Source organism: Drosophila erecta, unplaced genomic scaffold, assembly GCF_003286155.1.
Source record: "Drosophila erecta strain 14021-0224.00,06,07 unplaced genomic scaffold, DereRS2 tig00000000-arrow-pilon, whole genome shotgun sequence".
Lineage (NCBI taxonomy): Eukaryota > Metazoa > Arthropoda > Insecta > Diptera > Drosophilidae > Drosophila > Drosophila erecta.
In genome coordinates this window covers 12,354,937-12,369,217 of record NW_020825194.1, presented here as the reverse complement: position 1 = coordinate 12,369,217, position 14,281 = coordinate 12,354,937, and the positions used below count along the sequence as shown (strand labels likewise).

Sequence of the window (14,281 nt, the reverse complement as noted above, 5' to 3'; positions counted from 1 at the left end):
CGGCTTTAAGAAAGGACATCGTTAAGGGTTTAAGATGCATTCCCATTAATGGATATGCTTATTAAGTTGAGCGCTGCGTGCAATCCCCACTCAAGCGCCAACAATTAGAGCCCACTCGGAGCCACTGGTGTCCCAGAAGAAGTTCTTTTGTCCGATTTGCGTAACAAGTCATTGACTCAAGAACTCGTCTCTGGACACCCCTTTTTCTAATAGCCCATCGAGGATTTGACAGGCGACTAAGCGGTAAACGGGCATTTAATGAGGAGCAGAAAAGGCAGCCGCCTCATTTCATCCAATTATCCTTGTTATGGCCAGCCGATGGTCTCATCCAATTATGCGCGTTTTGACGATTGTGTGAGTGTCAGGGAACTTGGTTTCGGTCAAGTTTAATCATTAATAATTAGGAACGCCTTTATTGAATATTGAAGAGGGACATCACGCCGCCTTCAAGACATCCAATTAACAGAGTTATCATGTTTTTTAGCCACAATATTTGGCTTCCAGTTGGAACTCTTTGAAAAGCGACTTTCTCTGCCATCTGAATGAGCGGATTATTCCTTGAAGCACCTCAATTAAATCAGGCTGCGGACCATTTAAGCAAAGCGCAGAAAAATCAAACAGCAGTAGAAGTTAGTCAAAAAGTTTGCTCAATATATATTTCGGCTAATCCCAGCAAAGTTTTCCTAACTTGCTTCATCTTTGAGCCGCTTTCCACGTTTCGGCATGCTGAATTTACTGCAGACAAAACACACTCAATTCCTTGGACTTATTTGCTAGTGATTTTCTAGACTTCTTAACATACGAGAGCCACACATCAGTGAATAAAGTTAACGAAAGGTAAGCAAATCATATTAATTTACTTGACCTAATGGCCCAATGCTTAAGCCATTATTTTAATAGTAAGGTATTTCGATTATTTCGAGTACTGGTTGTTTCATGTTTGTAGTAATCACTAATAGCGCTCCCAATTGTTATTCATAATTTTATTAAAACGTCAAAACTTTACCCTTTTCAACCCATACTCCACTATCTGAGCCCCTTTATTGCGAATTTCTCCCTATTGAACGGAAAACTTTACATGCCAGTACGTTATAGTTATTAGTTTCGTTGACTAACCCTTCTTTTTTTGATTTTCGACTGATGTGAGCCGAACACCCACACGTTCAAATTTACAGGCGTTTAAAATTATTCACATATTTCGCCCACTTGATGCTGTGCAAATTTGATTAACGAGCGTTTTGTGAGTTTTGCTGAAAATACAATGAGCTGATATTGAAACGCAGCAATTCAAATTGATTTTCATTTAACAAGCTCAACTCGAAATAAATGTTTATTTATTTGAATTATGAAAACCAAAGTTTTCCCTTAAGTTTTTTACATTAAATAGATTGTAAATTGCGTTCCACAATTTATGACAGCGAACCTAATTTGTTGTGCTACGTTAAGGACCTGTCTTCCTTAAAGATTGACAAATATTTATTTATATTAGGAGTAAAATTAAATTGTGTGTAATATGAAAATTAAAAATGCAAGAAAAACGTAGAAAATGGGTTTCAGTTTATTCATTTATTATTATTATTATTTATATATTTTTAAACAACCTTTAAATGCTTCGATAACATTTTTCGATTAGTCGCAGTTGTTGAATATTTTCATCGATTCGTGACCAGTCACGGGTAAGGGACTATCGATAAGGGCGAAGATCTGATGGTCACCACTAGAAAAACAAATATGGCGGAACCGTGCGTAAAAGTAAAAAAAGTGTAAAATTTCGCAGTTTATCCGACTCCAACTCAGCTAATTTCGCTTTGAAACCGCGTAATAATTTCCGCGCCGTTTGCTAAATAGAAAGCCAGTCCTTTGGTGAACCATAAACTAATTGTGCGGCGCGCGCTTGTTTTCGTTGAGTGATGCGATGCTATTTGACCACCAATTTGTTATTACGTGACCTCAAGAACGCCGCAACATTTCGCCAGGCCAAATCGAAAGAAATCGGAATTTAAGTGCAGTAAAACAAGACTTGCTATTGGTGGCAAGTGATCTCAGGCAGCCGCAATGCGATTTGACCGCCGGATCGGAACACACGAAATCGAAATCGCCTGAGATGCCAAGGGGCTTGCCGGCGCGAATCAGCAAGTGCGACTACTAGGACAGCCCCAAGGGAGCCACGCGAGAAACCATGTCGGGCGGACGTGATAGCAGCAACAGCAGCGGGAGCAATTCTGCTGCGGCAGGAGCCAGTACGAATGCCACATCCTCCGCCTCCTCCACATCCACATCCGCCTCCCCTGGAAGCACAACATCGCCCGCGTCCACGCAACGGCAACGGGGAAGACCGGCCAAACGGGCCACATGCACCTGGTGCGGCGAGGGCAAGCTACCGCTGCAGTACGTCCTGCCCACGCAGACCGGCAAGAAGGAGTTCTGCTCGGAAACATGCATCGCCGAGTTCCGCAAGGCGTACAGCAAGGGGGCGTGCACCCAGTGCGACAACGTCATCCGTGATGGGGCGCCCAACAAGGAGTTCTGCTCGATCATGTGCATGAACAAGCATCAGAAGAAGAACTGCTCGACCAGGCACAGCGGCGGATCGTCATCGGGCAAGGGTCTGGCGGAGAACGAGCGCAAGTTGCTGGCCAGTGGAGCGCCCGCACCAACAGGGCCCTTTCAATACGAGAGCTTTCACGTCTTCGACTGGGATGCCTATCTAGAGGTAAGTCAAGCTGGGATAACCCTTTAAATCACAAACTGATATTTTTTGTGCCTTTTAGGAAACGGGTAGCGAAGCTGCTCCTGCAAAATGTTTCAAACAGGCTCAGAATCCTCCCAACAATGATTTTAAAATCGGCATGAAGCTGGAGGCTTTGGATCCACGCAACGTCACTTCCACCTGCATTGCCACCGTGGTTGGAGTGCTTGGCTCCAGACTGCGGCTACGCCTGGATGGAAGTGACTCACAGAATGACTTTTGGCGACTGGTCGATTCCACGGAGATCCATGCCATTGGACACTGTGAAAAGAACGGTGGCATGCTGCAGCCGCCTCTGGGATTCCGCATGAATGCATCCAGCTGGCCCGGTTATCTGTGCAAGATCCTTAACAATGCCATGGTGGCGCCAGAGGAGATCTTCCAGCCAGAGCCCCCTTCGCCAAATGAAAACCTGTTCAAGGTGGGCCAGAAACTCGAGGCTGTCGACAAGAAGAACCCGCAGCTCATTTGCTGTGCAACAGTAGATGCAATCAAGGATGATCAGATCCATGTAACATTTGATGGATGGCGGGGGGCATTCGACTACTGGTGCAATTACCGATCGCGTGACATTTTTCCCGCTGGTTGGTGCGCTAGAAGTTGCCACCCCATGCAGCCACCAGGCCATAAATCGCGCATGGACTCCAGCTCTAGCAAACAGCGATGCCCTCGACCCCGCTACACCGTTGTAGCTGAATCAGAGGCTATGGTTCCCGCTTCCCCCGCCACGGCCCACTTCCATCCCAACTGCAAGGGCGGTCCGTTCATCAACAATTCCAAGCTGCCCTGCATGGTGACGGGGCCCACCTACCAAACGCTGGCCAAGTTGTGCCTACAGGAGGTTCTAGCAGCCAGCACGGATACGCAACAGCTCTCGAAGTTGCTGTTTGCCCTGGAAGGAGATGTTCACATCGTGACGGCGGCGGGGAAAAATTTCACAGTGAGTACAATATTAATTAAACACATTGAAAAATATCTTTAAAATTTACTTATCATTTCTTGAAGGTAAAAATACCATCGCCAATGCGAATGAAGGATGACGAAAGTCTGGCCCAATTCATCGAAACACTGTGCACTACATGCCGAGCATGTGCGAATCTCATTTCCTTGGTCCACGAGACGGAGGAATGCAAGAAATGCGCGAATAGTCGGAAGCGTCAACTGACTCAGTCAGCCACACCGCCTTCCTCGCCAGTGCTTGCCGACAAGCGAAACCGTCAGTCCAACTCGGCAACGTCACCTCCCTCTGAGAAGATTATCAAGCAGGAAGTGGGTGTAATATCGCCAGTGGAGAACAAGTCAAAAACTCCGACAAACAATGGCAAGGAGCCTGAAAACCAGCAAAACAACCACAGTCTTAACAATAACAACAACAGTGCCAGCAAGTCCAGCAACAAGGTGGTCATAAAGTCGGAGCCCAACGGAGCGACCGCGCAGACTTCCTCCACAACGCAGGCACTGCGGAAAGTACGCTTCCAACACCACGCAAGCACGAATAGCTCTGCGACAAACGGAAACCAGGATACGAGCCAGACCACTCACGTTTCTACCAGCCATTGCAGCAGCTCGTCAACGTCGTCCAGCACGAGTCTTGCCGGTGGATCAGCGAACACCAGCACAATTGGCAAATACCTGGCGCCTCTTGTGGCGGAAGTTCATCCAGAGCAGGCCAATGTGAAACCCTCGAATAGCTACTACAAGAGTCCGACGACGCTCTCGTCAAGCGCCTCATTGCCGACATCCGTGTCCACGCCGTTCACGGGCTGCCAGTCAGCCTCGTCCACTGCACTGGCTGCAGGTGGAGTTACAGCGGCAAAGGCTGCCACCGCGCCGGCTGGAGCAGCGGCAACTGCGGGAGCTTCTCCGAGCTACACCGCAATTACCTCACCCGTGAGCACACCCACATCTGCGTCGGCGAACTCACATCTGCGGTCGCAGCCGATCGACTGGTCCATCGAAGAGGTGATCCAGTACATCGAGAGCAACGACAACTCACTCGCAGTTCATGGTGATCTCTTCCGAAAGCACGTAAGTAATAGCCATTTCCTCTTTGAAGCGATCAACTAACCCAATTTTCGTTTTAAGGAAATCGATGGTAAAGCTTTATTATTGCTAAATTCAGAGATGATGATGAAGTACATGGGCCTGAAGCTAGGACCAGCCTTAAAAATCTGCAATTTAGTCAATAAGGTCAATGGTCGTCGAAATAATCTGGCACTCTAAAAAACCCTAAATTTCACGCAGTGGACTCTGTTCCAGTTCGACTTATATAGAAATTGTTAACAAATTAGTACCTCCCTTTAACGTAAAGCAAAGCAAACATGAACGATATTCATAGATGTGTTATGTGTTGGCCATTCATGAAGAAAGAACCCCTACCCTACTTTATTATATTGATAATATAAAAAACGATATAACAAATGTAATCGCGAAGACATGAAATTCCGTATACAAAACCAGACGCATACAAATTATAGACAGTCAAGCTCCGGTTTTCAAAACCATTATTATTAATTTTTGTTCAACTGCTCGTGTTTCATTTTTGGAATACGCATTTACAAATGTAATTATTTAGACAAAACTATTTACTTGAATTAGGAATTTTTGTAGTTTTATTCATATTTACCCAGTTAAAGGAGTATACGTACACAAACAATAATTAGTTTGACCATCTATTTCTAAAAATGTGAAATAGTTCTCCATTATACACAAACTTATTCGACCTTTTCGAAAACTGGAGCTCGGCTACCAAAATCGCAATGCACCTACATTATATTTATTACACATAAACACGCACATTAGACACCAAATCTATCCGACACAAAAAAAAATGATAATTAACTTTAGAATAGGCGAGAAGACAACAAATATAAAATGATTGTACATATTTTACATATAATTTTGTAATTATGTATCAATTGCGTTTCCTAACTATAACAATATTTAATTAGTCATTAAACAGGTTGATGATATAATTTCTTTTAAGTTATTGAAATTGAATATCAGTTTATAGTTAAATCAACTGCAGTTAAGGTCATTTTTGAAAATAAGAACCGCTTCCTTTCAAAGTTTGCAATATATGCGATATATAAAAGGTAACATTCGGTCGTGTAAAGTTATGCAATAAGTCTCATTATGTTAACCCAACAACCACTTAGAAATACAAAAATGAAATAGAGCCAACTGTATATATCATTACGTAATAAACATATTACAATTTGTTCTATTTTCAACAGTAAAGTAACTGAGATAGTAGTCGGATTGGTATTAATACTCAGGCACTAAATTTTCCACCATCAGATGTTGATAATTGCTCATAAGAAGTGTAAATGAATCACTTCGAGCGTCAGCATATTTGAAAGTCTATTAGAATTTAAAAAACGCGGATAAACAAATTGTATTATTGTCATATTTATTTTTAACAAACAGATACACACGAATCGTTCCGCAATTAGGTCATTCGTAAAAGTGCTTCTGCACCCATCGAGGCAAGGCAAAGGCGGCGGAATGAACTTCAGAGGAGTAGTACCTCAAATCTAAGGCATTGATTTCGGACTTTCCCAGTTTGGGAGTAGCGAAATCCTGGTCTTTGTTCAGGGAGCCCATGACGAAGCCAATGTGGCCACAGGGATAGGATGGAACGGAGGTGACGGCATAGGCCACTTTAGCGAAATGCTCCTTGCAGCCCGACATTGTCTTCTTTATGTAGTCCAGGTCCAGCCAGAAGCTACCGCCCTGGGAGCACACGATTCCGTCGTCCTTCAGTGCGTGTTTCATTAGCTCGTAGTAGCTTTCCTGGAACAGGCTCACTGCCGGACCAATTGGATCCGAGCTGTCGGTGATGATGACATCAAATTCATTCTTGTGCTTCTTCATGTAGTCGAATCCATCGCCAATGGTCAGCTTCAACTTCTCGTTGGAGAACCCACAGGCCATCGCCGGGAGATATTGTTTGGACAGCTCGACGACACGGTCATCGATTTCCACCTGATGCACTTCCTCGACCAGTGGATGCTTCACCACTTCGCGAGCAACGCCGCCATCCCCACCGCCAACGATCAAAACCTTCTTGGGATTCGGATGGGCGCAGAGGGGCAGGAAGGATATCATTTCCTGGTACGAGAACTCATCCCTGGCCGTGCACTGGATGATTCCGTCCAGAATCAGGCACCTTCCATAGGTTTCGCTGTAAGAGAATTATCGAATTATTGATTTTTTCAGCGGCGTAAGTGTACCCAATGTTCGACTGGAGGAATTCAAACCTGAAATACGAGCTGACTTGCTATCAGTGTTCTGTCTTTCGTTTCTGGCCTTAGATGACTCCATAGATAAGGCTGTTGGTGCAGATCAAGAATAAGCACACGAAAACCAAAGGGCCCGAAAATGCTGTCTGGGCAATTTGTATTTGTACAGCCAGTGGAAAATTTTCGATTTCTACAATCTATGTTTTAGGGACCTTCAATGTAGGATACATATGGGATTAGGCGGCTATTGTAGTTTAAACCTTTAAAGCTTAAGCTGTTAACAATTTCGGATAAGTGTGAAGTATGATAAGTGTGTCCCTATAAGAAGTTTAGGTAATTTTTTAATCTCTATCTTAGCCAATTTATTTTTAAATCCTTCAAACTCCGATCTAGACTGAGGAATTTCAGGTGTAAACAAATTGGATTGTGTTTACATGTATTTGTTTATCAGTTATTTATCTTACGTTTCAACGATCTGGATGTCCTGGAACTGGGACTTCTCCTTGTGGATGACCTCCTTGACTTTCAGGGAGAAGGACTGACCAGGCCAGAGATCGGCCTGCAGTTCGCTAAACCATCCGTTGTTAAGGGAATCCATTTGTTTAATGCCGCATTCGAATTGGCGTTTGATTAGATTGGCTCAACACGTGGGCTTCGCACGAACTTGCCGTATCTGCCACAAAGCTAGGTCTTAAAAAATACCTTAGAAAAGGTACAGCTAGAAATACCGAACTGTTTTTATTGTAATTAATTTTTTTTTTAACCTAACGATTTTTGTTATTAGGTTTTTGTATCAGTGAAATGCCAGCAAAATCTTCAATAGTTTATTTGTAAGGCCAACACGTGAAAAGTTAGCACTTATAGTTAGGAAGCTCATAAATTAATCGAAAGTTTATAGTTTTAAAATTGCTATTTTTGCTTATAATATGTATTAAAATGTATAATTCACGTCTTTACTTTATAAATATCACGGAATTCTTCTGGTGAAAACATAACCAGTTATGTAAGTGTGAGTAAAAAATTTAAAAATCCGTTAAACAGTTAAAAGCTTCGCAATGTTCTGGAAACTTTACTATTATGTATACGATATATGTATATATATTCGTATATATTTTCAGTTGTTAGGACGAAAAAGGTTTTGTATCTGGCACTAATTTTATGTTTTGCTAGCTTAACCTGCTGCAAATACGCCCAAATAAATTAGTTTCTGTACTTTTTTTATAATTTATTTTCATTACAAACGGTCACTCTAGTGTTTCTAATTCCAGCTCAAACAATCGATAGCGACAGGGCAGCATGCGATTGCGTATCGAAATCAGCCCTGGCCGGTGGAAATGAATACGTAGACATCCCTGATTGGCTTGATTTGGGCCAATGAAAACGTTCCAGCAAACCAATCACAGAAACCATCCGTCCCGCTCAGACACGCACAAATCAGATGCAATAAATAAATAGCACTTTCTTGCCGGCATTTAGCACTTAACTTTAACCGAGTTCGGACAGTCATCGGAGTTGGAAGAGTCAGTCCAAAAAGTGGTGCGGGATCGTTCACATGATGTGGTGCAAAACAGTGATAGTGTTGCTGGCGACAGTCGGCTTTATTAGTGCCGAGGTTTATCTGAAGGAGAATTTCGACAACGGTAAGTGGTTGGAACTCATCGCGTTCTATGGCCGCCATGTGGTCCTCCGCTCTTCAATGAAAAACGAAGAGACAGGCGGAAAAAAAAAATAATAAAATCACCCCCCGCTTGCTCCCGCAGAAAACTGGGAGGATACGTGGATCTACAGCAAACATCCTGGCAAGGAGTTCGGAAAATTTGTCCTCACCCCCGGCACCTTCTACAACGATGCTGAGGCCGACAAAGGTAGCGTATATGTGTCGATGTGTCGTCACTCCCTTTTCCAAATCTTTCTCTTCGTTCGTTCTGCCATTTTTATTTTTCGTCAGCGTGTTATCTGCATTTGTATTTGTATGTGCCTGTGTGGAGAACATGGGCACGAAGAAGAAGAAGAGAATGAAGAAGAAAAACCACTACGTGTACGTTTTCGAGTAGCTATAGTAACTGTATACACATTTTTTCTCGCCCCCCCTCCGCGCCGCGCGCATTCGTATTCATGTGGACACACATCTAGGCATTCAAACCTCTCAGGATGCACGATTCTACGCGGCCAGCCGCAAGTTCGATGGCTTCTCCAACGAGGACAAGCCCCTCGTGGTGCAGTTCTCCGTGAAGCACGAGCAGAACATCGACTGCGGCGGCGGTTATGTGAAGCTGTTCGACTGCTCCCTCGACCAGACGGACATGCACGGCGAGTCGCCGTACGAGATCATGTTCGGACCGGATATCTGTGGACCCGGCACGAAGAAGGTCCATGTTATCTTCAGCTATAAGGGCAAGAATCATTTAATCAGCAAAGACATCCGCTGCAAAGATGACGTGTACACCCACTTCTACACGCTGATTGTCAGGCCCGACAATACGTACGAGGTGCTCATCGACAACGAGAAGGTGGAGTCCGGCAACCTGGAGGACGACTGGGACTTCCTGGCCCCCAAGAAGATCAAGGATCCCTCCGCCACCAAGCCCGAGGACTGGGACGATAGGGTAAGGTCTACACCCCCCGCCAAAATCAGACTTTAGCCCCTTGAAAAACCGGTTTGGCTCATTGTTATTAAACAACATGTACACGTCTCTATAGGCCACCATTCCCGATCCCGATGACAAGAAGCCCGAGGACTGGGACAAACCAGAGCACATCCCCGACCCAGATGCCACCAAGCCCGAGGATTGGGACGATGAGATGGACGGCGAGTGGGAGCCACCGATGATCGACAACCCTGAATTCAAGGGCGAGTGGCAGCCAAAGCAGCTGGACAACCCCAACTACAAGGGCGCCTGGGAGCATCCTGAGATCGCCAATCCCGAGTATGTGCCCGACGACAAGCTGTATCTGCGCAAGGAGATCTGCACCCTGGGCTTCGATCTCTGGCAGGTCAAGTCCGGCACCATCTTCGACAACGTCCTGATCACGGACGACGTGGAGCTGGCTGCCAAGGCTGCTGCCGAAGTCAAGAACACCCAGGCGGGCGAGAAGAAGGTGAAGGAGGCCCAGGATGAGGTGCAGCGCAAGAAGGACGAGGAGGAGGCGAAAAAGGCTTCCGACAAGGACGATGAGGACGAGGATGATGACGATGAGGAGAAGGATGATGAATCTAAGCAAGACAAAGATCAAAGCGAACACGACGAATTGTAAGGACGTTTAGGGAAAATTACGTCGAGAAATATTCGGTATTTTTTGTGTGTTGGTAGCTGCTTTGATGTTCTAAGCAAACGGAAACCACAATTACAATTTGTAAGACTTATAATTTATAAACATACAACTTGTTGTTTTATTTCCAATGCTCTTTTGAGCGTTTTAAGGGTTGATTAGCTTGTTTTGTTTATGAAAATGGAGGTGCCACGTGAACAAATCACGGCGAGTTGGCAACGCTGCAATCGTGTCTATATCGAATTTCGAACGAAAGCGATGTTGCCATTCGAAATGGTATTCAAAAAATAAAATAAAAATAGCACGCCTGAATTTGATTATATCCTGTTATTTACTGTGAAAGCATGGCACAGATGTCATTTTAATGGGATGTAAACAAAACCCAATCCTAACTTATTTATTCGATTAAACCGACGTTTTTGGCCATGCATATTTAAGGTATCACTTCAACTGCTGTTTTTGGTCTCCATCCCGATGCTTGCCCAGAAAGTGCCGCTTCAGATGGTGTTTCTCCCGAAAGTCCTGCAGGCAGATGGAACACTTGTAGGGCCGTTCATCCGAGTGGCGGCGCCGGTGCTTCGCCAGGTTATTGTTGTCCGAAAAAGTCTTGGGGCAGTGGGGGCATTGGTAGGGCTTCTCGCCCGTGTGTATGCGGATGTGGACCTTAAGGGCCTGCTTGGAACGGAAGTTGGACACGCAGAAGGGACAAGCATGCGGCCGTTCGCCCATGTGGGCGTGAATGTGCACCTTGAGAGCCGACTTGTTGAAAAATCCCGTCTGGCAGTATGAGCATTTGTGGGGTCCGTTCCCCTGCTTGGATTCGGTGTGGATCAACAGGTGCGCCTTAAGGTTTTGTTCGCGAGAAAAGTTCTGCTGGCAGTGTGGGCACCGAAAGGGCGGGTGTTCCTCGCATTTGTGACTGTCCAGGCTTTGGGTACTTGAGAATACCTTCAAGCATATAGGGCACTCAACAGTGGAATTGCTGTTGCGATAGCACAGGTGCTTATCCAGGTCGGCCTTGAACAGAAAACGCTCTCCGCAGTTTTGGCATACGTGGGAATTGCTGTGAACTCTGCGGGATAAGATATACAATTGCAATCATACAACTGAAATCATTAATATTGGTTTTACCTACTTCATGTGGTCCAGGAGGTTTCTTTGGTGCTTAAACTCTTTGATGCATAGCTCGCACTTGTTTGACAGTTTTTTTCTACTTCTCAGCTGCCTGCCAGCTCTACTGGTCACCCCAGACTTGGTCGATTTGGAGGTTGTTTCATGTGACTGTTCAATTTCCTCGACGAGCTCCTCCTTTGCTTCCAGATGGCCGTTGTAAAGGTTCTCATTGACTAGAAAATCCTCCTCTTTGGGCTCCTCCTTGATGACCCGCCCATTTATAATCTCCAAATAGAACTTCCTATAGCTCTCCTCGCATCTTCGCTTGAATCCATAAGCAGTTCGTGCATCGTGGACACATGCAATGCAGATTTTTTGGGGCATGGCGTCGTCGGGATCCAACTGGACGTCGGCACATGTCTTTACCATCTCAGCGAGATTGGTTTCCACCGTTCCTTCAAAGTATTCCTGCTCCTGGTCGTCGAAAATACCCACCAAGGTCTTAGAGTGGTCGCCACAAATTCGACACAGGTCCTCCATGGCTTAATCGTTTTTTAACCAAAGTTCATATTTTTAGTAAACAATCAAATAGATTAAATCTTTGTATGCTTCTTTGTTTGTCTTTGGCTTAATAGGGATGGACTTTTCCGGCGTGACATGTTGTGACCATATAATTTCGGATCACGGTTTTTTAAATGAAGAATTAGCAATGTTTTTTTTTAAATAAATAAATTACAAATAGTAATTCATTAAAGCTAATAGACCGGATTCACTGCGTCACGGTTTTTAAAAGCACAAGCTATCGATCACTGTAGCCATAATCGTATATCGATTGCATTTAAATAGAAAGCGCATTCATTTAGAATAAAAAAGCATAAAATTGCATTTTTTATGGTTCCGTGAAATTGGACTTGCAATGTACTTTGATATGGAAAATGTAGTTACTAGTTTTTATCTTTATTGCAAGCATGAACAGACTAAGTGTGAATATAATACTATCCTTTATGCTAGCTTTTTTGATTTGGCAGACCTTCACATATTACTCGATACTAGAAAAACTATGCCAAGAAATTAAGGAGCAGCTTAAGTTAAATATGAAAGGGGTAAGGTACTTGCTCTTCAAATTATATATAAATAAAAACCATATTTTGCACAGCTTGTGCACAAGTCAATAAATACGTGCAAGTTAACAAGTAGAGTTGTAGATAAATAATGAAAAGTTTATTAGCCTTCATAGCAAATCAGTAAACCTAACTTCTCTGCAATATTTGCAGTTAGCCCAAAGTGTTAACTATAGTATATGCGAATCCGTGAAATGTATGTTTAGTAAAGCTTTTTCAATCGAAACGCGCTGAGTCAAGAAACCGGCTTACCTGCGAGAACGCCGAAGAGAGGTGGCAAAACGGCTCTGCCCCTTCCCAGTTTGCTGCTGGCCGAAATTAAGCACTGAATGTGTCAAAACGGCGCTCAGTTGCTCAACTAAAATCGAGTCCGACGGTCGCATACACTTGGGCTTGGCATTCGCTGCGGACACAGAAGCCTTCATTCCCGCACTCCGTCGAAGGTCGATCGATTTGAGCACCCAAAGCTCAAATTACTAGTCACAAGATGACGAAGTTGGCCACTGCCGCCAGCCTGCTGCTCCTCATCCTGTCCTGCGGATGGGCGGAGCTCGAGGAGAAGCACCAGTCGAACAAGGTCTGATTGCATTCCGACGCCTTTTGCCTCTTTGTTTACATTGGCAATTACGTGAATAAATGTTTCTATAAAGCTGGGTTCTGTATTTAAATTGGCTTTAAACTAGAACTAGTCATAGGAATAGTTTATACGTTTTAGAAAATCTACCCTGCTGCAGCTTAAGAGATACAGACTCAAACTCTACTTTCCTTATGTAAATTTCTCTGGATCTAGATTCTAAAATTATTCAGTAGCCGAAAATGAATATTTAGTTGAATAATGCGAGGCATAATTAATAGTACCGGTGAAAGGCATCATTGGGTTTATATCTATAGACTGAATAATTCAAATACATTTTCTTTTAGCTGCACATCACCCTCCTTTACGAGTCCTTGTGCCCGGACAGCAGGAACTTCATGCATCAGCTAGGACCCGTTTACGAGGAGTTTGAGGACTACATCGATATCCTTTTAGTGCCCTTTGGCAAATCCCAGTCGGAGCGCAATGGTGCCATCTTCCACTGCCAGCACGGACCGGCTGAGTGCAAGGGCAATCGCCTCCAGAGTTGCGTCATCAACAGCACCGGAAACCAGGCGGCACAGGTGAAATTCGTGGTGTGCCAGATGCTGGCTCCGGATTACTCCCGCATTGATCAGGTAATGTACCTTCCGTGGACTCGTTGTGCAATGTTTGCCCAACTGATTGTACCTAAATATATCTTTCCACACGCAGTGTGCCAATGAGGCGGGCCTGCTCACCGATGTGGTCCACTGCCTGTCCAGCGAGACGGGCACCAAATTGCAGCTGCAAGCGGAGCTGGTGACCAAACAGTATAGTCCGAGCTTCATTCCCACCATCGTCTACAATGGCGTAAGTAGCCGCGATCAATCGTCGCCGTAATCGAATGCACTCAACTGGTTTTCTTATTCACATTCGTATTCGTATTCGTTTCCACATGCAACAGGTCTTCGATCAGCAGCTGCAGGACCATTCGCTGCACGATTTCCGCGGCACGGTTTGCTATATGTTACGTCAACAAAACTTGCTGCCCAGCGGCAGCACAATCTGCCAGTAGATCTGCTAAATGTTCAATGTAACTGCCTCAAGTTTGGAATGAAATTAAAATTCATAAACTGGTTTTTTAACCGCACAAGAATGCCTCTCCTCTGGGGGGAATGGTATCAATATATTCACAAGTGAATCAATAAGGTCACAGAGAACAAACATT

The 14,281-nt window shown here is 44.4% G+C and overlaps 5 protein-coding genes across 8 annotated transcripts; 3 read left to right on the top strand and 2 right to left on the bottom strand.

Moving 5' to 3' along the window:
• The first annotated feature begins 1,665 nt into the window (after positions 1-1,665).
• Positions 1,666-5,900, top strand: LOC6552124 (polycomb protein Scm). Its single transcript, XM_001980749.3, has 4 exons — positions 1,666-2,713; positions 2,772-3,689; positions 3,755-4,777; positions 4,835-5,900. The coding sequence occupies exons 1-4, from the start codon at positions 2,180-2,182 to the stop codon at positions 4,970-4,972; spliced, it is 2,613 nt and encodes an 870-aa protein (XP_001980785.1). The 5' UTR covers positions 1,666-2,179; the 3' UTR covers positions 4,973-5,900.
• A 39-nt stretch (positions 5,901-5,939) lies between these two features.
• Positions 5,940-8,308, bottom strand: LOC6552125 (spermidine synthase). Of its 3 annotated transcripts, XM_026977396.1 has the most exons (3): positions 7,458-8,308; positions 7,012-7,205; positions 6,139-6,935 (listed from the first exon to the last, which is right to left on the bottom strand). In XM_026977396.1, exon 3 carries the CDS (start codon positions 6,857-6,859, stop codon positions 6,206-6,208), a length of 654 nt encoding a protein of 217 aa, XP_026833197.1. In that variant the 5' UTR covers positions 6,860-6,935; positions 7,012-7,205; positions 7,458-8,308; the 3' UTR covers positions 6,139-6,205. The 3 variants fall into 3 exon arrangements, with proteins under 3 accessions (XP_001980786.1, XP_026833197.1, XP_026833193.1); XM_001980750.3 differs by lacking the exon at positions 7,012-7,205 and having other exon boundaries at positions 5,940-6,935; positions 7,458-8,245; XM_026977392.1 differs by lacking the exon at positions 7,458-8,308 and having other exon boundaries at positions 7,012-7,434.
• A 144-nt stretch (positions 8,309-8,452) lies between these two features.
• Positions 8,453-10,372, top strand: LOC6552126 (calreticulin). The gene is made up of 4 exons (XM_001980751.3): positions 8,453-8,633; positions 8,754-8,858; positions 9,127-9,599; positions 9,694-10,372. Exons 1-4 carry the CDS (start codon positions 8,546-8,548, stop codon positions 10,246-10,248), a joined length of 1,221 nt encoding a protein of 406 aa, XP_001980787.1. The 5' UTR covers positions 8,453-8,545; the 3' UTR covers positions 10,249-10,372.
• Positions 10,373-10,562: 190 nt separating this feature from the next.
• On the bottom strand, positions 10,563-12,041 carry LOC6552127 (zinc finger protein 586). Its single transcript, XM_001980752.3, has 2 exons — positions 11,399-12,041; positions 10,563-11,335 (listed from the first exon to the last, which is right to left on the bottom strand). The coding sequence occupies exons 1-2, from the start codon at positions 11,914-11,916 to the stop codon at positions 10,705-10,707; spliced, it is 1,149 nt and encodes a 382-aa protein (XP_001980788.1). The 5' UTR covers positions 11,917-12,041; the 3' UTR covers positions 10,563-10,704.
• A 311-nt stretch (positions 12,042-12,352) lies between these two features.
• On the top strand, positions 12,353-14,226 carry LOC6552128 (gamma-interferon-inducible lysosomal thiol reductase). Of its 2 annotated transcripts, none has more exons than XM_015154506.2 (4): positions 12,353-12,479; positions 13,419-13,709; positions 13,786-13,923; positions 14,018-14,226. In XM_015154506.2, the coding sequence occupies exons 1-4, from the start codon at positions 12,381-12,383 to the stop codon at positions 14,126-14,128; spliced, it is 639 nt and encodes a 212-aa protein (XP_015009992.1). In that variant the 5' UTR covers positions 12,353-12,380; the 3' UTR covers positions 14,129-14,226. The 2 variants fall into 2 exon arrangements, with proteins under 2 accessions (XP_015009992.1, XP_001980789.1); XM_001980753.3 differs by lacking the exon at positions 12,353-12,479 and adding an exon at positions 12,820-13,074.
• The last annotated feature ends 55 nt before the right edge of the window (positions 14,227-14,281 follow it).

Coding starts and splice junctions, on each gene's coding strand:
- LOC6552124 (XM_001980749.3), top strand. CDS start 2,180: ATGTCGGGCGGACGTGATAGCAGCAACAGCAGCGGGAGCAATTCTGCT. Junction 2,714..2,771: donor ACTGGGATGCCTATCTAGAG/GTAAGTCAAGCT, acceptor TGTGCCTTTTAG/GAAACGGGTAGCGAAGCTGC. Junction 4,778..4,834: donor GTGATCTCTTCCGAAAGCAC/GTAAGTAATAGC, acceptor TTTCGTTTTAAG/GAAATCGATGGTAAAGCTTT.
- LOC6552126 (XM_001980751.3), top strand. CDS start 8,546: ATGATGTGGTGCAAAACAGTGATAGTGTTGCTGGCGACAGTCGGCTTT. Junction 8,634..8,753: donor GAAGGAGAATTTCGACAACG/GTAAGTGGTTGG, acceptor TTGCTCCCGCAG/AAAACTGGGAGGATACGTGG. Junction 8,859..9,126: donor CGATGCTGAGGCCGACAAAG/GTAGCGTATATG, acceptor ACACACATCTAG/GCATTCAAACCTCTCAGGAT.
- LOC6552127 (XM_001980752.3), bottom strand. CDS start 11,916: ATGGAGGACCTGTGTCGAATTTGTGGCGACCACTCTAAGACCTTGGTG. Junction 11,336..11,398: donor AACCTCCTGGACCACATGAA/GTAGGTAAAACC, acceptor CTTATCCCGCAG/AGTTCACAGCAATTCCCACG.
- LOC6552128 (XM_015154506.2), top strand. CDS start 12,381: ATGCTAGCTTTTTTGATTTGGCAGACCTTCACATATTACTCGATACTA. Junction 12,480..13,418: donor TTAAGTTAAATATGAAAGGG/GTAAGGTACTTG, acceptor ATTTTCTTTTAG/CTGCACATCACCCTCCTTTA. Junction 13,924..14,017: donor CCACCATCGTCTACAATGGC/GTAAGTAGCCGC, acceptor CACATGCAACAG/GTCTTCGATCAGCAGCTGCA.
- LOC6552125 (XM_001980750.3), bottom strand. CDS start 7,591: ATGGATTCCCTTAACAACGGATGGTTTAGCGAACTGCAGGCCGATCTC. Junction 6,936..7,457: donor GACATCCAGATCGTTGAAAC/GTAAGATAAATA, acceptor ATTCTCTTACAG/CGAAACCTATGGAAGGTGCC.